Genomic DNA, 21,553 nt, shown 5'->3' with positions numbered 1-21,553 from the left:
AAAAAAGGTGTGGGCCACCAAACCTGGCTCAGACACAGTTTCTTCATAAGATACTTACCATCTGCACAGTAGCATCCATCAAGACAATGAAGATTGCTCCCAAGACACTGTTTCTCAAATGTGCAGCTCGGTGGGCAACAACTGATGCAATCTCGGTGCACAAAGCTATCATCACATTTATCAGCTGCAATGAGCAGACAGTGAAAGGTGTGGGCCACCAAACCTGGCTCAGACACAGTTTCTTCATAAGATACTTACCATCTGCACAGTAGCATCCATCAAGACAATGAAGATTGCTCCCAAGACACTGTTTCTCAAATGTGCAGCTCGGTGGGCAACAACTGATGCAATCTCGGTGCACAAAGCTATCATCACATTTATCAGCTGCAATGAGCAGACAGTGAGTCCGTTCTTTCTTTCCTCTTTCAAAGAACTTACAATATTTAGAAAACTTGCAAATTCACAAATGTAATATTAATTTTAAAACACTTGTAAGTTATTAATTTTGAGTACTGGTGTAAACAATTCTAGGGCAAGACTAAAAGTAGCAGAAATGCACATGGCTTGAAAACTGAAAACATACTGCATGCTGGAAAGTCGTCCCTCCAGTCTTGAATAGGGAAGCCTGCGTGAGAGCAGGCTCTAGCGTACTCAGTGGCTGCTCGGCAATAGGTTTCATCATCATCAGTTCTAAAAAGAAAAACAAAAAACAGCCAGGATCACATAAACAGATCACACAAACAGAATCACAGACAGAAATTCTGCCTTAAAGCTGCTGGGTCCTCAAAATGATGAGTGCCTAGTGAACATTATAATATTAGTTGATGTCAGTATGCATGTCTTTCATAATATGCCTAATTAGAGACAACAATGTCAAAAACACACATACAAGGGATCCTAGCTGAATAAGACTACCTAAATTTAGTATAACATCTTTATCAAAGCCTTTCAACAATTTGACCATTTTTTCTGAGTCAAGGAAAAATTACAATGAAAAATATATCTTAATTAAAAAACCCTTGCGTGTATTTTTTTTGCTCTCACACAAAGCTTCCCAGACCCTTTAAAATTTAATAATCATCAAGTTCATATAAAATTTAAATCATATTGGGGCTAGAAAGTTGGCTCAGTGGTTAAGAACATTGATTGCTCTTGCAGAGGATCCGAGTTCAATTCTCACCACCCACATAATGGCTAACAGCTGTCCATAACCCCAATTCCAAGGGAATCTGATGCCCTCTTCTGACCTTCATGGGCACTGCATGAATGAGTACACTTATATGCACGCAGGCAATACACTCATTCACATAAAATAAAAATAATAAATAAAATAATTTTAATTAAATCATATTAAAACATAAAATTATGCTTCAACAAAAACATCAAGTAAGAACATTACTTGAAAACACCATGTTCTGAATGTCCAATGATCTGCAGCACTCACGAGTACCACAGTTGCTTTGCAGAATACAAAACATTTTTGAAAGACTGAATAAATAACATTTAACTTATGATTTAAAACACAGTCTTTGAGCTCTTTCACAAAAACTAGGCACTTTTATAACATTGCCACAATTAAACATTCTCTAGTTATTTTCTGGTGATCACTTTAGAAGCTCTCCAAACAATAATTTCTTATGAGATCTGCCAGTGCCCAAAGCAGATTAACAAGGTGCCTTCAAAATAAACAGATTTATAACAAGGTAGTAGGCTTGGTTTTCAGCTCAATCCATCCTCAAGATTGAATAGTTAAATATCTTAACAGATAATGACCTTAAGAATGCTCCATTTTGTGACTCTTAACATTTTCACCATCTCTGTAGTAAAAACCACCTTCTCAAATTGCCCTTATCCTGAGCTACTGTAATTGGAGCCGAGCAGTTTATCTAGTCCAATTAACTGAGCTTTGGAAGGGAAAAGGGACCCGGGCGGATAAACTTCAGAAGCTCAGAAAAATCTAAAACTACAAACAAGGAAAGTCTTTCTGAAAAATGATATAGGTCAAAAGTTGTTGCGTTTCTGGAAAAGACATTAAGTTCATGGTTTACTTTAAAATATGTGCATGTTACCTACAACTAATGGTGCTTTTGAAACTTAGCACAGAAAGTAATTTTTGGCTTGCCAGTCCAATGCAATGACTACTCAAATATCTGTCATTTACTATTGTCCATGTTGCTCTAAGAGCCATGCTAGACACTCCATCTTATGGCATCTTATGAAAAAAAAAATTGCATTTGGGCAGGAAAGAAATTATTATCCTAACTAAATTGCTGAGAGGAAATGAGCTTATCTTCCATATTGGATGTTAACTTTAATGAGGAAAATGAGCAATAGATAATCGTTGTTTCTAATCCAATTGAGTGTGACATGCCAAAACTAAAGTCATCTCTTTGCTGCCAAGTTTGACATTCTTACAAGCAAAATGAGGAAAGCATAATTGCAAGGAATGTATTGTTCCAATTCAAATGCTAGCTGCTCTGTGTAGTCTTGGATACACTCCTTAATGTCTGCACATCCATTACAAGTTGTGCAAAGGACTGTGCCATCTCTGGGGACCTGCTTCTCTGCCCCACTAGAATATGAGTTTGCAGGGCAGAAACTATGTCAACAGTGTTTGTGTATCTTCAGGTGTGACACAGCTCAGCTCGGAATAGATGCACAAAAGATAGATGGTGAGTCAAATTCAGTATGCGTCATAATTGAAGCAGGAAATTAATGTGTGTTCAGCCAAATCACCTGTTCATTCTAAGGGTACAAGCTCTTTCTGATTCAGTTCTAAAATACAGAAAATGAAGAGAAGCATTAATTTCCTATTGAACCAAAGAAGAATGGCAAGAAGGTGTAGTCCTGAATGAAACACTTACAGAACTGAAGGCTACTTCTCAGAGCTTCCACTTCTGCTTTGTCAATGTCCACTTAGCTCAATAATGATACCCTTCTGATATCACCTACCTGCTCTGCCCCTAAACTAGTATTTCCACCTCAAATACACCTCTTAAGGATTGAGCTAATTACAACCAGCATGAGGTAATACTTTATCCTACTGTTTCATTTGTTATAGAAAAAGCAAAACTGGAATTTCAAAAGATTTACAGTGTGAACTTCTCATTGATGAAATTTCGCACGAAGTAGATGTGGGAGAGACTGGTTTCTCTCTAGTTCCCTCTTCTTTTCAGTATAGTACAAGTACATTGCATATATCCTAAATAGATGCATTTCCAACAACTAACTTTCCTTGTTTCTAGAAAGAACCACATTTCTAAATTCTCACCCAAAATGTTGAGAATGAGAGTATATGTGACTCTTTCAGGTCAAAAATGCCTCGCTTTCTGACAGCTAACATGGGAACATGATGGTGGTGAACGAGTTTGGTCCTTGAAACTGAGAATAATGAGGTTCATGGTGTGTCAACATGATTGCTGCAGAGGCACTGCGGTATGGAACAAGGAGCTTATGGAACAAGGCCGTGATATCAATCCAAGAGAAATTACCAGATTGTTCTTTTAAATGAGAGAAGTATCAACATCCAATTTAGGCCAATCCACTGTTATTTTGGCTATTTACACAGCCAAATAATATCCTAAATTAATAAATAAAAGATGATTTTCTTGAATCTACTAAATGATACTTCATCTCAGCCTACAGAAGAAATTGGTGTCAAAGACACCAATGTCAAAGCAACTGAGAAGACTTCTGGACAATGCACAGCACTCTAGGGAAAGAGTAATTTTTTAATTCTGTGTAAATGGGGGAGTAAGGGCCAGACCCTTACTTTGGGAACCATCAAAGAAAAAAAATTGAGGCAAAGTACAAAGATATAGCATTTTTAAAAGTCTTTTCTTTTTAATTTGTTGATTTTTTTGTGTGTGCATCTCATACAGAACATCCCTCACAATCTTATTCATCTGTATACCCACTTCCCAAATGGCACCCTCCCATAAGCCCCCACACTGGAGCCCATATACTCTGCCATCCCTGTTACTGTCCACTGCGTTGTCGGGGCCCCAGCCATTCCCCAGTGCTTGTCCATCTGCTGAATCTAGTCAGCCTTTCTAGAGATCCTTGTTTTAGGAAGATCAGCTCTTCCTCATCTAGCAGCAATCAGTTGTCAATATTCCTTTAGATAAGATTGGGGTCTGCTGTTCATTTTCCCAGCTTTATTCTGGGTTACTGTCTGTGAGTCCTTTGGGCTACCATTTTTCAAAGTTTTTTTTTAATACACGGTAATGTCACTACCCACTATTTTAGGCAGAAGACAAGAAAATTTGAATCTTGCCTTGTACACTTGTTCAGGAATCCCTGAAACTAGGAAGCTGTGCATATAAATCAAAGTACGACTGCACTCTACTCTAAGTTAGCAGATAAATCTGTTTATTATTTGGAAAACAGCATTACATTCAATATGCTTTTATAATAAATAGTGTATCTAAAGAAGAGTATAGGTAACGTAATTTCAATACTCCTTCAACCTTCTTTCTTTGGTCTCACCTTTGATAAATGTAAAAATCTTAACAAGCTACCGAAGACTCAAATAACTTTACACAACCAAAACCAAAAATATTCAATTGTTTCTTGAAACTCATAAAATATACTAAAATCCCTAAGCTGTTCTTGAAACTTCAAGATGTCTAATTACATATTCTTGGTAATTACAAAAACAAAATTAAAACCTACTTCAACAATGGGTTTTATCATAAATTTTATGATGAGCAGAGTATGATTAATTTGTTGCCTAGGCAGCTTCCCATTCCAGGTGGTGTTAACCTGGGGCAGCACACAGCAATCTGTGACCATGGGTAGAAAAACTATTAAACGCTTATTTCTAGTGATCTCTAATTGAAATGTACAGCATTTCCTTTGATTGTACAAACAAATCAAAATGTTCTTAGCAATCTGTGGTTTTTTTCAACAACATGTCTCAAGGTTATTTTTCATATATTCTCACTTTCATTCCCCATTCAGTTGTAGCAGACATTGCAAATGATTGTTTATACTCCTTTCTGTCAAATTTCAATAGCTATGAAAATGAAATATACATAATGCATATATAAGGTATATATTATATATCTAAAAGCACACATGTATGCTAGAAACCCGTTTTTCACTATTTTGATGACTTTCATTAGTTTCTTTTACAATCTTATTTTTTTATTTTGTGACTTTTAAACATAGTTTTAAAGAATTTTCTGCAGACATCTCCAGAATCACAAAAAGATCAGTAGACAAATGTCTAAGAATCACTGGACTCTGTTCATAATGCTATGTAAAACATCTGATGATGCCTGTTACACAGACAACTGTTAATAAATAGCTGTTAGTACAGCTTATGTTTTACATTTAGAAATGCATTTTCAAAGCTACTGAAATGGCTAAGCCTCAGAAATACAGTTTGCTCTTTTTTGCATAAAAAATTTATGACAAATACTAATTATTTCACTTACTTGCAAAGATCATTAACACAGCTGGCAATATATAAATATGGGTCGATGTATTCATGGCAGCTGAGGAAAGGAAACTGCAATAGTATCTGGCACTTGAAGAAGATCGCCTGTGCAAAAACAGATGTCAGTCACCAGAACAAATTCATGTGTATATGTGACTGCTCATTTCCACTTTGTACTTAACTATTTGAGAACTTTTTGTTCTTACCAGGATATTTTCATGATGAGTTACTAAGTTTATAAATTATTATATCCACTATTTCTGAACTAAGCTTAAAGTCATTCCCCATTGCAATTACATGATCTGGATTTAATAATTTAGTTATTTTGTATTTTCACAAAGAAGTGCTTAATGTTAAATGTGCATATGTATATTAAGTCCAACATGCTCAAAATTTCTTAGAAATTTTACCTCAAATGCTGGCATTCCACTGGAACATGGGTTTGGAAAATTGGAGGGAGTGGGTACACATTTGGTGTCATCTGGAGTTTGCACCACCCAGCTATTTGCAAACATAGCAATGTCCTCTGTGTAGTCCTCTTTGCAGACAAACATACACACAAATAGGTGTGACAGTATCATTTTCCACAAACAGACAATGTTAATCAACATTAACCCTCTGTTCAAAAAGTTAAACTCAATAAAGTTATAATTATCAATGTGATACCAAGATATGACATTACTTTAACACATTAAAAATAAATGGAACATAGTACAGGTACCAAATAAAAGTCAGTACCACTAGAGGAAAAAAAAAAACTGTTGAAATGTAATGGCAAAGTACTTAAAGCATGTGTAACCAGAAATATTAACTAACTAGCATTCAGTTGTCTTAGAGGAGAAAAACAGGTACAGGTATAAATAAATAAAAATAAATAAATAAATAAATAAATAAATAAATAAAGTAGAAGATTTTTTTCCAGGCATCTCTCATCATATTTTACATTAGTCAGAACCTTACTAAAATTGCCCTTCCAGGACTGGAGAGACATGTCTGTCAGCAATTTCTTGCTGCATAAGCAAGAGGATGTGAATTTGATCACCTCAACTATACAAAAATGCCGAACATGGAGGTGCCCGCTTGTAATTCCATTGCTGAGGCAGAGACAAGCAGATCTCTGAGGCTCACTGGCAAGCTGCTGTAGCCTAGTTGGTGAGCTCCAGGTCAGTAAGAGACCCTGTTTCAGGATCATGGACCTGAGGATGACACCCAAAGCTGCCCTCTGGCTTCCACATGTAAGTAACACATAAGTGTGTGTGCGCGTACACACACACACACACACACACATACACATGCACATGCTTCTGCACACACATATAAATGAACACATTCACACAGACATATACACATACAATTAAAAGTTTCAATTGAAAGCAAACAATAAAAAATTTATTGAGCCCATAAAGACATTTCAGAAAACATTAATATAAGCAATGAAAGACTAAAAAAGAACCTAAGGAAAACAATCCTAAGAGATGAGTATATTTTGTATAAATATGATAACCTGTAGACTGAAACATATTTTTAAGAGTCCAGTGTTAGCCTAGCATGGTGGTGCATGCCTCTTAATCCCAGAACTCCAGAGGCAGAGGCAGGCAAATCTCTGTGAGATCATGGAAAGCCAGGTCTACATTGTAAGTTCTGACCATCTGGGCTACAAGGAGACTGTGCCTAAGAATTAAAAATAGGGATTGGAGAGATGGCTCAGCAGTTAAGAACACTGGTTGTTGAAGACCCGGGTTCTAATCCCAGCACCCATATGGCAGCTAACAACTGTCAGTAACTCCAGTTCCAGGGGATCTGACAACCTCTTCTATCCTCTGCTGGCATTTCATGACAGGAGTGCACTCATCTATACACAGACAATATATGGATGCACATAAAATAAAAATAATAAATAAAATATAAAATAAATAAATGAATAATTTAAAAAATTAAAAAGAGCCCAGTACTAACTAAAAAGCCTAAGCTGACCCAAAATCCAAGTAATATTCAAAAGCAAGAGTTAGGAGCTCACGTATGAGCCAACAATTTGGTGGTAAGCAGTCCTGACTAAGTGACAAGTTGGGTTTAAATTGACTCATCACCTAGCCTTTTAATAAATTCAGGACCTATATGGAAACTTATCCTACTCCTCATTCAGATGAAGGCTGAATCTCAAATCCCTTGGAAGTGACAAAAGCAAGCAAAATGATATCTCAAAGTTCCGTCTAAGACAAAGAGTTCAGAACAGAGTTTTGGGTTCTCTAGATTTGGTCACTGGTGCCAATTACTTCACCATTGAATACAAAATGTCAAGTACAATGTTTTACCACTCTCCTTGACTACTTTGAAGACAGGAAGGTAATGTCTGTGGGCTACTAACAAACACTGGGAAGGCTACTTCAATTCATTATCTTACAAGAATGCTTTGCTCTCCTTGTGTAAAATCCCAAACTTTCTAGTAGCCTGGAAGACCGCCCATGGCCTGCATCTGCCCTCCTATACGCCCTTCCCCACCCACATTTATTCTCAGGCTCTCACACCAGATCTTGCACAGCCTTCTCCAGTCAACTGGGCTTTTGGCTGCTCTTCAGACACCTAAGTGCATTTCCACCTCAGCATTCTTGCTCTCTTCTTCTGTCAAAACCACTCTTCTCAGATGCTTAGGCAGGAAGATCTCAAGATCAAGGCATCCCCTGGCTACAGACTAAGCTCAAGGTCAGCCTGGCAACTTAGTGAGACTCTGTCTCAAAACTAAGTTAATACAGTTGGGCTGTAGCTCAGTATCATAGCTCTTGTCTAACATATACAAGGTCCTGGGTTCGACCCTAGTAGAAAAATCAATAATTTTTAAAGAACATTCTTTCCTGTTTCTTCTCCTATTTCATCTAGGACTTCCTTCTTAATGTGACCTCCCGAGAAATAACTTCTAGATTAATGCCAACCTGTGTTGTTTTATTGCTCTTATCTCATTTCCCACTTTCAAGGGTATTATTTTTCACAAAGATTATATTTTAATTTGTCTTTTTATCTTCTAAAACAATGAGAGATTGCCTTTGCTATTTATTTTTTTTCCTGTATCCTCAGTTCAGTTTCTAATGTATAGCTCTTGCTCAAAATATATTGAATACATGAATAAAAAAATAAGGGGAATTTTCAATATTTATTAAATTATATTTTTGATCTTTTTTTTAAATTTGTCTAGACTACTTTGTAGTCTCCAGTATTTTTAGAAATGTTACACAGTGAACATGCTCTACTCTAAAGTTCTTATTTAAAAGTTGAAAAGCTGTTGTTCTTTTTAAGTAATGTTATAGCCATGTTTCATATATATGATATAATATAAATATATATATATATATATGCTTTTGGGGGAAACGGGGTCCCACTATGTGATCTTAACTGGCCTGAAACTTGCTATATATACCAAGCTGGCCTTGAACTTACAGAGATCCACTTGCCTCTGCCTCCCTAGTGTGGAAATTTAAAGGTGTATACCACCACTCTCATCTGAAAATATTAAATTTTAAAGCTTGAAGAGCAAAAATATCTCCCCAAGTCTCATTTATTTCAACATTTTAGTCTTATAAAACAGTCTGGACAAACTTTTGAAACAAACATTTAACTGTTTTTATTACATTGTATTAAGAAAAGAGTCATACTGGTAGCTAATTACAATATTTTAAATGCATATCTATCAAAGTAAACTAAATTAAAATTGCAATGCTGACAATGAAAGATGCTGTAGTTAAAATAATTTACTGATCATGTTGGGGCATTCACTTTTGATAGTGAAGAAGAGGCATATTAATTATCATGTCTGGGAAAATGAGAGGAACTTAGTGTTGGCACAAAGTGAGACCCAGATATGAATTATGAAAACAGAACTTTCAACTAGACAACAAATTAAAATTGTCCTCCTTGTACAGAAATTCTGAAGTCTCATTTCTTTGTGAAGTCACCCCTGAAGGATAAGTAGAAATGCAAAGAGAAATATGGTTTTAATCACTTTTAGGAAGCTGCATATTCAATATTATTAAAATTATCCAACTCTTGGTCTGATCAGGAAAGCACAGGCTGTTTCAAGAAAATACTGGATATCTTAGAAACAAAGATGATATTGCTCTGGAAATTTTATTGTATTTTTACAATATGGGAAGAAATAGAAGGGCAGTTTCTTTCTTTGTTTTTTTTTTCTTTTTTTATGTGTATGAACGTATTGCCTGAATTTATGTAAGTGTACACCTGCCTGTATCGTGAGCAATGCCCACAGAGGTCAGAAGAGGGTATCAGATCCCCTGGAACTGGAGTTGTTATCTGACATGTGGGTGCTGGGATCCAAACCCAGGTCCTCTGCAAGAGCAGTCAATGCTCTTAACCATTGAACCACCTCTCCAGCCCCAGCAGTTTCTTTTTAAATCCCCACATGTTGTTTTAAATTGGATTTTTTAAAGTTATTCTGCCTTGCATTATGTATAAATTGGGAAGAAGCTAATGGTCTTTCCTTGGGTTTCTCTCACATACTTTCAAGAGTCATTTTTCTTTACTGACAGTTCAGACATAATTCAGTTCAGCCTTTTGCAAGTCTCCCCTACTGCTGATTCTCCAGCAGCCTTTCACTTGCTTCTCCCACTTACCTCACTTTCATCAACCACTCTATGTTCCAGATTATCTGATTCAGCCCGCACCTTCACACAGGTCATAATCAGCCCCCCTGCGTTTAACAAGAGCAGATGCCTTTTTTCTATCCTCACGTCCACATCAGGTTCCCTGGGTGTCCTGGTGGAAATTGCTCAAAGAAATCTTGCCCAACTCTAACACTGAGGCTGCACTGAGTGTTGTGTTTCTCATGAAGCTTTGACACAGAAGTAAAAGAAAGCAGCAATTGCCATCTGACTGATTCTGCCTAAGTCCCAAACACTTCTTCCTAACACAGTTTCAAAATTCCAAACTTGTGAGCCCTCTCATTCTCTATCTCCAGTTGGATGCGAAGTACCACTTCATGATGGTTTCAATACTGTACTCTTTTCACAAACTTTTGAGCACCTTCATTTACATTTTCTCATTAGATATTTACAGACTGAGAGGTATTGAGAGTCGTTACTACTATCTCCATCCTACTTATGAGGAAATTGACTCCTTGGAGCCAAGCTCTCTAATTTAGTTCTTCATAAACTAGTCCTGATAGTACATTGTCCATCTTTCATGGGAAAATGTTTGCATTTTAATAAAGGCTTCTTAAAACTATACAAAGCAGTATTTCAGCTCTATTATATGCTTACCGAAAAATACTTAGAGATTATTATAAATTAAAGTGAATTGAGTAGTATCTATATTCTGGGTACTCTACACATTTACATGGATTGTCTTATCTAATCTTTTTTTACCTTATTTTATTTATTATTTTTATTTTATGTGTATGTGTGTATTGCCTGCATGTAGGTAAGTGCATCCATGTCGTGCAATGCCCGCAGAGGACAGAAGAGGCTGTCGGTGTTGGATCCCCTGGAACTGGAGTTACAGACAGTTGTTAGCTGCCACGTGGGTGCTGTATTCAAACCTGGGTCTTCTGCAAGAACAGTCAGTGTTCTTAACCACTGAGCCATCTCTCCAGCCCCCTCACTTAATCTTTTTAACCTGAAAATAGTGTCATCATATCATTAAACTTATAAAATGTAATAAATAGTAAAGCAGATTTTGAATCCCATATTTTGACTCTCAGAGTATGTATTCTAGACAGTTATTTTACCATCCCTTAAAACACATCATATAAAGAACTACTATAATTTTATAATACTAAACAAAAATAATTTGTAGCAAATTCTAGCTTAAAGGCAATTACTAACAATTGTATCTAATTGTATCTAAGCATAATAACATCTAATTCAACAGAATCATTTGAAAACTTTATTATATTGGGTCCATGACCTTGTGACTTCATCATCCTCAGACAGTTTGATGTAAGTAAATACTATTCATCTCACAGGATTATGTGGGAGTTAGGAATAATATAGCTATATGCTCATATTAAATATTATGATAAACAATTATAGGGTACATTTTTATTATTACTGATTACTCTGCAAGTCCAGAGTTAAATTATGTTCCTGATTGATGTAATCAGAAAGATTCAATGACCCAGTTTCTGAATTAGTAAGAAAGGAAAAAAGTTTGAAGCCAGTTCCACTGGTACCAGGAACAACGTTATTACTAGTAACTCACTGAGATCAGTAAATGATGAAAAAAATGTATGAAAATCTTTCCAAGCTGCTATTCAACTTGTGTAATCCTGTTCTTATTCATTTTCTTTACAAAATTATTATTTGTCGGTCTTTTAATTTATCCCTGTCAAGACCGGATACAAAATCATTTTTGTCACAATCACATTTGATTGAAAAGTTTTTAAATCACTGGACTATGAATTCCAAGAACAGGGACTTCTTCATTTCATTCACTGCAGTAGCCCAAGTTCCTTACAGCAATAGGTACAGCTGTACCTGAAGCCCCTGATACAAGTACATGCTCAGTTAACATTTGCTATGTGAATAAGTGCTACATCTTAATTTAGCAATTATAAACTAGTTCATGGTTTTTTAGAGTGACCAGAAAGTGTTTTCCTACTTGACCTCCATTTTACATTGCTGGCACAAACAAATGATAGCCAGGAATTTCATCCCCTCTTTACTTCTGGCTAGTGACAGCTATTGGCTGGAAGAAGATGCTATAAAGGACCCATTGGTTTCCTGCTGCACTTGCTTACCTTGCAGAATCACAAAATCATCTGATTGAACACCATTATAGTTTCCACACAGGCCACATGATTTCCCTCTATGCTCCTCAGACAGTTTGATATAAATTCCTGATATTCCATCCCAAGCCAACAAAAAGCCAAAGTTTGTTTTCACAAGTATATAGTCAGCCAATTTCTCAATGAGCACCTGACCAATCATCTGTGGCAATGTTAAACTAGAAAAACAGAATAAACAATGTTAAGAATGGTGACCAAGGATCAACTATATTACTGTGTTCTCCAAATGACTTAAATGATAATTTAAAAAGAATTTTTACACAAAGTTATTGAGTAAACTGTGCAGGAAGAGCCCTAAAGTTTTCATTCTATAGGAAATTTCAATATTCTGTACCAATTTAATATTCAAACTAAAACATAAAGAAAACGACACTTTCCTGACACTGATGTAGAGTTAATACTTACAAATTGGTAGTTGTTACAACCAACCAAAAATGCACACCTGCTAATTATACATAATTTTTCAAATGTGGAAATTAACCTTTTGTATTTAGAAGAATGAAATTAAAAGAACCTAAAATTTCAGCTCAATAATTCTAAAGTACAGACAAGCAATGCCAAAATATCAGATATCATTGAGTCCTGATTTTGTTTAATTTCACTTCCAACCAAGAAGAGCTAAACAAATGGACATAGATAAAGCATAATAAATAAGTAAGAAATCATTCAAAAGAACACTGTTCCCCCTACATCCATGAACAGTGCAGTAAAGAACAGGTTCTAATAATAAAAGAAACTTGAAATGCTCATGTTTACTAAGGTAGTCATATAAAAATAAGACAATAAATTGTGATGCAAGATGGGCAGTTCATAGATATATTCATTCCTTTCTCTCAAGTATTTCAAATTAGTGATTTCTGTTACAGAAAGAGCATAGTTCTATCCAACAAAAACTATAAAACTAAGCAAACAAGCAAAGAAATGATCTATCAAAAAAACGCTACAGAATATCTGCAACCTTTTACACGAAGACTGTTTACAAATAAATATTTATAGAAGAGTAGCTATGAGCATAGAAAAATAACTGATCATTTTTAATAGGAAAATGAAGGCCTAGCTAACTAAAAAATGTTCCAATTAAAAGATAAATGTGACGGTGTCACAGTAAAAGTCAGTATGAAATAACTGAAAAATATTACTTGTTTGATGTTACAAGTTTATAAAGAACTAGATTTCAGAGTATCGAATTATAAACGTATTTTATAGTAATGGGATGCTAATTTGGGTGAGGCACTTCTACTGAAGGGGGAGGGTAGTTCTAGTGAAGGTAATGTGCTTTGCTCCTCTGTCAGCCATTTGCTCTCTTTCACTGTAAATTTAATTAACTTAACATTTTTTAAGAGAAAATTAGGTATTCATGATTGTCTTGAAGTTTATAACATAGAAGGATGGTAATAGAGGTGGGGGATGATAGAAAGAGATGAAATTCAATAAGCCTAAGTCATACTCTAGGCAAAATGTGTGTGTGGAGTTTTGATTTTAGTTTACAGTTGGAAACAGTAAAATGTAAGCTGACATAGACACATAGATGAATGTTAAGAAAGTATTCAGGGGTTCATTTGTACCCAGACTCCTCATTTCACAGTTCAGAGAACTGAAATCCAGAAAGGTAAGAGCTGCACATGTTTGAGGAGATTCAGTCATTGCCTGAGTGCTTACTAGGCCGAAAAAAAGCATCAGCGTAACAAGCGTTACCAAACAATAAGACATTCACCCTTTATCTATCATGCACCAGGAATTCCTCACAGAAATGCTCTTTTACCCTTAAAATCAATTATGTCCCCTATTTAACAAAGGCTTAATACTCTTGAAAAATTATCTGAAGGAAATCTGTTTTACAAAATATAATCATGTAAGTTTCCCTACCCAAAATCCCAAATGAAAATTCCTAAATTAACATGTAAGTTTGGCTCTAAGAAATACATGCTTAACTGCATTATTTTCTCATTCAAATACTAAGCTTTTTCTGTTTTTTAAGAAAATTCTCTCTCTCTCTCTCTCTCTCTCTCTCTCTCTCTCTCTCTCTCCCTCTCACTCTCCCTCTCTCTCTCTCTCTCCCCAAGAAGACTCTAGGGCATGTCCTCCGCCATTCTTTTACTCTCTATTAAATCTGTACTAAAACCTAAAACTTTAAAAAAAAAACCTCCAATTTTACTTGAATAAAAAGTGATAAAGAAAAATGAGCCCAGAAATTTAGGCCCTGTGGTACATGCCAGTTTTCCCAGGACTCGGGGCCTGAGACAGGAAGATTGCTGTGAGTTCTAGGCTAGCCTGGGCTCCATAGCAAGTATCAAGCCAGCAGGTCAGCATAGCAAGACCCTGTATCAAGAAAAAATAAACAAAACATTAAAAAATAAAGCAAGCCCCAGACACATGGAGCGGCTGTTCCTGGTTGCTCCCCTGAGGCTTTGCCCAAAGGCCTTTTTTAGACTCCTTCCAGCCCTTTGCCGAATCTACACTGAGGAAAAGCATCATGGGTTCTTACACCATTGCACAGGACAATATTCCTGTGGTTCAAACACCTGATAGTGAATTCTGAACTATGACTAAAGCTGTTCCAGCCCACAGTTTACTTTTTCTGGCATAGCTCACCTGGGAAATGTGTAAAACTGAGTTTCTTTGTGATTAGATTGGAAGTCCGATTATTCCACAGGATTCCTAGTACTAACTGTAAAAAATCTCTGTCACACATAAACATCCTTTCCCTAAACTCTCAGGTCATATTCTTAGCAGGCGGGAAGCCACAGCGGCTGCTCTGATCTATTCAAGGACAGTTATTTACTGGCTCTGAGCCTTTGTCAAAGCCTCAATGGGAAATCTCAAGTGTCACCCAAACTTCATTCTCACAAACTTCCAGAATTCTTTCCAAAACAAAAGAAAATAGATTTTTGTAAGCCCAGCTTTAAAGAAAAAGAGGAAACATTCAAGACAGAGGGTGAAAATAATCAGAGTTGAGCTACATAAAAATACTTCTTGAGTTTCTCCTCAGTAAAAAGAGTGTGATCATCCCCTAAGAACCTGTGTAAACTTATCTGTACCACACACAGGCAGTGCAAAGTGGAACCTGCTTGACTACCGAAGGTTTAGCGTTGGTGATGAGAGTTCCGCCGAAAAACAAGTCCTCTCTTCCTGCACTCTGTGATTTCATTTCTAGTGTGAAATACTTGAAAATTCAATGAATTTGTGGAATCATTTTCATTTTCCCATTTTTTCACCTTACCTGATTCCATTCTTTTTTATTTGATGACCATAAATTCGAATTTCCTCTTGGTTTGAAAAGAATAAGCTGATAGACCGATAACAGAAGTACACTGAACCAATGCACTTAGGGCTGTTATGAACCTTAAAGGGAGAAAAACATGAAGGAAACCTGAGAAGCAGCGAAGCAGGACCCGTCACTGACTAAAACCACTGTGTCTACAGGTCCACAGCATGAGTTCTGTGACACTTTACAAAGTAAGAAGTTTCGAGAGAAAATATTTACCTCAGAAGCAACAACAGAAGTAACTTCCTGAAATACGAATTGCTTTAACATGTCTGTAACTTCTTCTTAACCTTTACATGTCAGATTCTAATACTACAAAGCTACATGGTATATACTGGAAAAAGTTAGATGGATAGAAAAACTGCAAATGTCACAAGCAAACACACTTGTAATCATGATATCCATATTTTGATACCTGTATAATATCATGAGGGACCTTTGAATGGGCTCTATACCAAATAAAATTTATAGGTTGGCAAAGTGACTGTGACATCTAAAAACAGAATTGATTTTTTATTTCCTTTAAAGGAGAAAAGAATTTAGTTTATTAGGAAAAAGAGCAAAGAAGATTAGAAAAGGAAAGAAAGAAAAGCAAAGAGGAGTGTTACATTCTCCTAACCTACCTCAAAATTAAATTTAGTGGGCCCAAAACTAAAGTATAAGTAACAAAATAAAAAAATAACTGAAAAATAGGTAACTATATAAACAAAAATTCTTTCAATCATAAAAGGGATAAGAAAATCACCAATAACAAGAGATTTTACAGGCTGTAGCAATTTACTGATACAAATGTATATTTGATAAATTTTATTGATCACTTCTTATGTATCAAGTACTGCTATGCATTCTATGGATACAGCTGTCAATAAAACAGACAAAAATATCTACCTTCCTTAAATTTGTAATCCACTATAGCGAGAGAGGTAAAATACACAACTAAAAATAAAATACTTCGTGTTTGATAGCGTTAAGGAGAAATATTAAATAAAGAGAGAGATAGGTAACACACGTCAAGACTTGGTGAGGTAGAGATTTTAGACGCCTGGCCAAGGAAGACTTCTCTGAGACAGAGAAATTATGGAAGAGATGGAGGATGAGGGCAAGTCACTTGGGAGACCTAGAAGCCTATTAGCCAAGCAGGCAACAAGTACAAAAGCTCAAGGCACGAGTTCCCTAAAAATGCTCTCAATATCCAGGAATCCAGTCCCATTGGAATGTTAAGGGGCAAAGGGAAAACACTCACTAATACTGGAGACCTCTCTAAAGAAACCAGAGAACACCGCTCAACCTCAGGTCAACCAAACAAGCCTGCTCCACATGTCAGTAGATCCCCACCAGCTTCTAGATAAACCTTATTCTCAAGTATGAACAAATATTCATGAATTATTTATCATTTGAAGAAAGTCTATACCATGAAAGACAAAAATCAAAGAAACAAACAATAAAAAGAAAATCAAAGCAACAAGAACTTTTTTCGTTTTTTGGTTTTGGTTTTGGTAAATAGTAAGTGCTCAATATAATCAAATGCTGAATTAAAAAATAATATGGAGAAGTAAAAAAATAAAATTTAAAAAGTACAATTAATATCTTGGAAAGAAAAATGAGTGCATGAAATATATAAAAACACTATAAAACGCTTTGAAAGAAAGAAAATTCTAAGAATAAAAACAAATGGATGAACACTGACAGAATGATTAGAAGAAATTAAATAATCAGAAGGTAGGAAGATGTATGAGTTGAAAATAAATCTCCTAAAATGAAGATCAATAAAGCAAAAAGATGGAAAACAGGCAAGAATCAATAAGACAATTCAGAGATCCCTCAGTTTGGGAGCTCTGCTACCTAAACAACCCAGTTTTGAAGAACAAGAAGAATATTGCTCCAAAACAGAAGGGCTTGTAAAGGATTCAGGTACAACAGGAAAATAAATAAATAAATCTCACTTAACCATGTCATCTCAGCCCCATGAGGTAAGGAAAAGATCTAAACATTTTTTAAGGAGAAGCAGGGAAAAGCTTGTATGAAAATGCTCAAAAATCAGAGTGAATTGAACTTGAGCAAGTCTAAAAAGCAGGGCTGGCTAGGCCTCTAAAATATCACTACAAACCCTGGCCATGTGCTCAGAGCTAATCTCAAATATAAACAAAGTTCCCAGATCGCAAGACCTTTGCTTGGATCGAAGAAACAAGAATGAAAAGAAGAGAATTCTCCAGGACAGCGAGAAGAAACCCCAAGTGTTGTGTAGAGAGGCCTAAGAAGCAGCCAGTCTGATGGGAGCAGAAGGAAAAGTGGAGGAAGAGGATGCCCCACGGGAGAAGGGAAACCCACAGGTGCAGCGTCAAGAAGAGTTAGAGGAAAACAAAAACTGTGAGTGTAGTAAAGAAAATGCAGAAAACAAACAAACAAATAGGCTAATTGTTTACCTTAAGAAAATGCATGAGAAAAATGAAATCATTATAAATTACTGTACTTGGGTCTAACCTGTTTGCATAGTGACAATGTCATTAAATTCACAGATTGATTTGACCAAAAATATTATTATAACTAATGGAAGAAGGGAAGAGCTAGGGTTATTCGTATATGTCTATGTGTTTACGTGCATGTGTATGAGTTTGTGTGTACGTGTATGTCTGTGTGTGTGTCTGTGTGTGTGTGTGTGTTACTAAGCAAAAATCATATAATCAAGATGGCGCCTCATTTTCTTCAGGAAGAAGTGAACAGATATTGTATAACTTTGAAAACTGAAAATATAATCACATTTTTGTTTATTTTTTTATTTTATGTGTTTTGCCTGCATGTTTGTATGTGTGCCGGTGTCATGGAATGCCTGTGGAGGAGAGCAAAGGGCATCAGACCCTGTGGAAGTGGAGTTAGGAATGGTTGTTGGCCCCCATGTGGGTGCTAGGAACTGAACCTTGGTTCTCTGCAATAGCAGGTAGTGCCCTTAAACTGAGCCATCTCTCCAGTCCCAAAATAACCATATTTTAATGTAAGATAAAAGCCAGAAGAAAGATCAAAAAGTTAGAGCAATTACTTTGAGGAAGCCAGACCTCAGTTGCCCTGGGAAATGAAGGACACAGAGCTGCTTTTGCTACTCATGTCTTGATGAAATCTTTAAAACAAGGAGTTCAAGTGACCAGAGTCCCGGGAGAGTGGAGGTTGGAGATGGTAAAGGACAATGAAAAAACAAAGAACCCTGGGAGCACTCAAGATGTACCTCCTGAACTATCCAGTCTCAAGAGACTTCAGTGTTATCCTACTGTCCAAAATTTAACTTTCAATATACCACACTGCTTTATGGGCCACAGACCCAGAATACAGAGCAAAGTTTTGGGTCCTGTTTTTGATATTTCTGTCACCCTGGGTGGGGGGCGGGGGAGAGCAGTGAAATTTGGAGAACTGCGACATAAGTTAGAAGGGAAAAAACACTACAACTGAAACATTTTGGCTATAGTTAGCTTTTAAATGGGACGGTGCAGTGCTTCCCTGGTTGTGCTTTGAGATGTCGAGCAACTCAGGAAGGGATGGTAGGCGGGAAACAAGGTAGGTCCTTGACTTCCCTGCTTCAGCTAGTGCTATTTATTCTGCACCCTGAATTTTGAAATTTTTCTTAAGAATTCATTGAACCCGGGAATTACAGAACTAAGAACTGAGTCTCTGATTTCAATCATACATTATTAATCTACCTAACATTTACGTAGTTCATGTTGTCCCTTCCATACGTGTCAACCTCTGGCATACAGGAAAGATGCCATTTTATTTTATTTTGTATTTTTATTTCCTTATTTACTTTTGGAGATGAGGATTAAAACCAGAACCTTGTGCATGCTAAGCATTCACTCTACCACCGAGCTGTATTTCCTAGCCCAGAGGTTCCATTTTTGAAAAATTAAAACAAGCGAGCATCTCAATCAAAATATAAAGAAGGAATTAAGTATGAATAATACAACTATTGTCTGATGTTTCTCTCTTCAAAATTATCCAATAAAACCTAAGGAGCAGGGATATTGATGAGCATTGATTCAATAGCACTCATGATATAGACATTTCTAAATGTGTGCCTGTAAGACCTTCTCACATGGATTCAAACCCTGTTGCAAATGTCTCAGTCATCATCTCAATAGAATTTTATGCCATCTTCGCACAAATGGAAAATTCCATTAAGAGTGGAGCCCTAGGTATTCTACAATTAGTCTATTTCCCATCATTTTCATAATACTTTTAAAATATACCCTTTCCCAGAGGTAATTTTTGAACTTGATTACATCCTAATACCACCTACCCATACTGTGTACTGAGGTTCCAAATTACCACAGTCCTTTGCAAATATATAAGAACAACTTCCTGGGAAGTAATAGTAGAGTCCATCAAACGTTTCAAAGTGATACTGTCCCCAGGTTTTGCAAATCCCATCTCTGCCATTGCCCATGTTTGGAACTGAAAAGAAACAGAATTATATTTAGAAGTATAAAATAAATTGCATCTATCTCTGATACTGTATAGTCATGTTAAGTGATTCTAATTTCCATTCAAGTATTTTCTTTTGGGGTGGTTCATGGCACTGGAATACATAGCTAGCATAGAATTATCAGGTGCTCTCAAAACTATCCAACTTCTTGAAGAAAGATCAGGTCTCCAAGTTTCTAGGAAGAAATGTCTTACATTAGAAACTTCCTTATTTTGTTTCCAAAAGACCGTTCAGTGAAAGGAAGAGTAAGGAAGACGACAGGCGAAGACGTGGATAAAGCACATGAATGACCCGGAGTGGAAACAGATGTTACCACAGAGTGGCCTACAAACTAGCATAGGCAGCACAAGAATGCGCTAGTTCCTGCACGTCCTTTAGAAATGAATATTGTCTGATATTTCTGTCTTCAGAATTATCCAATAAAACCCAAGGACCAGGGATATTGATGAGAGTTGATTCGATAGCACACATGATATAGACATTTCTGTGTTTACATGCCCAGAAATAGGGACTTGAAGCGCTACGTATTCAGTTTCCAGGAACCTAGGAAATCATGACCTCAAACTGGCGAAACATAGAAAAATATTCATCTTCAGTCACACAACTCCATCCATTATCATCATGCTTCCCTAGAGATAACCTTCTATTCATTTTTCACTTTTTATTTACTTTTTATTTATTTTATAATTATTGTGTGTATGTGATATGGGGGGGGGGTTGCTGCCATGACACAAAAGTGTCAAAGGACAATTTTGTGGAGTTGTTCCTCTCCTTCCACCTTTGCATGAGTTCTGGGAATGAAACTCATATCATCAGGCTTTATGGCAAGGGCTCTGCTTAACCATCACACCAGCCCTTCAATTTTTATTTTTTAAATGCTTCACTTTATAATAGTAGAAACCAGTAACATTTGCTAAGTAGTCAGTGGCTGAGTTTTTTATATACTCTGGGGAGAACAAAAGATAAGAAGCAATCTTAGTGGTTTTTTTTTCCTCCTTCTTGAAATGTTTACCTAAATATATTAGCTTTGGCCAACTTTGGTCCATTCAGGAAAAGACACAGAATGGTTCATTTTATAGACAGTCTTCCCTAACAACATATCTTACATCTTGCACTTTCCTTTCACACACGTCACAAGTTTAACTATTGCTTACCTCTTATGCATTGTTTCCCTTCTCTAGGTTGTAGGAAGCTATGCCCTCACAAATATGCCCTCCTGGTGCCTAGCATATACAGTCCCGCAAATGCTTAATATCAGTTAAGCAAATTAATATCTGTAGATAAGTATTAATGTAAGATCCTATCTTGGACTGTAGACAAAAGTATTTAAAAGAAAAATAATCTCCGGGGCTGGAGAGATGGCTCAGCGGTTAAGAGCACTGACTGCTCTTGCAGAGGACTTGGGTTCAATTCCCAGCACCCACCTGATGGCTAACAACTGTCTGTAACTCCAGTTCCAGGGGATCCAACATCCTCTTCTAACCTCTGTGGGCATTGCATGACAAGGTACATACATGCAGACAATACACTCATATATATAAAATAAAGATAATAAATAAAATATTTTCTTAAAATAAATATAATCCC

At 36.3% G+C, this 21,553-nt stretch overlaps 1 protein-coding gene across 1 annotated transcript in view; it reads right to left on the bottom strand.

Annotated features, from left to right (window-relative positions):
• Otogl (otogelin like) overlaps positions 1 to 21,553 on the bottom strand; it is a 168,859-nt gene that overhangs the window by 136,574 nt on the left and 10,732 nt on the right. The window contains exons 6-12 of the mRNA XM_029555761.1: positions 19,781 to 19,935; positions 15,454 to 15,575; positions 12,186 to 12,391; positions 5,854 to 5,981; positions 5,442 to 5,548; positions 584 to 690; positions 259 to 384 (exon numbers count right to left, since the gene is read on the bottom strand). Of these exons, the coding sequence (XP_029411621.1) occupies positions 259 to 384; positions 584 to 690; positions 5,442 to 5,548; positions 5,854 to 5,981; positions 12,186 to 12,391; positions 15,454 to 15,575; positions 19,781 to 19,935 (951 nt within the window). The remainder of the gene's footprint in view (positions 1 to 258; positions 385 to 583; positions 691 to 5,441; positions 5,549 to 5,853; positions 5,982 to 12,185; positions 12,392 to 15,453; positions 15,576 to 19,780; positions 19,936 to 21,553) is intronic.

This window comes from Nannospalax galili, unplaced genomic scaffold (genome assembly GCF_000622305.1).
Source record: "Nannospalax galili isolate Female #2095 unplaced genomic scaffold, S.galili_v1.0 scaffold390, whole genome shotgun sequence".
Lineage (NCBI taxonomy): Eukaryota > Metazoa > Chordata > Mammalia > Rodentia > Spalacidae > Nannospalax > Nannospalax galili.
The sequence above is the reverse complement of the archived record's forward strand: the minus strand, read 5'-3'. Positions and strand labels throughout refer to the sequence as shown.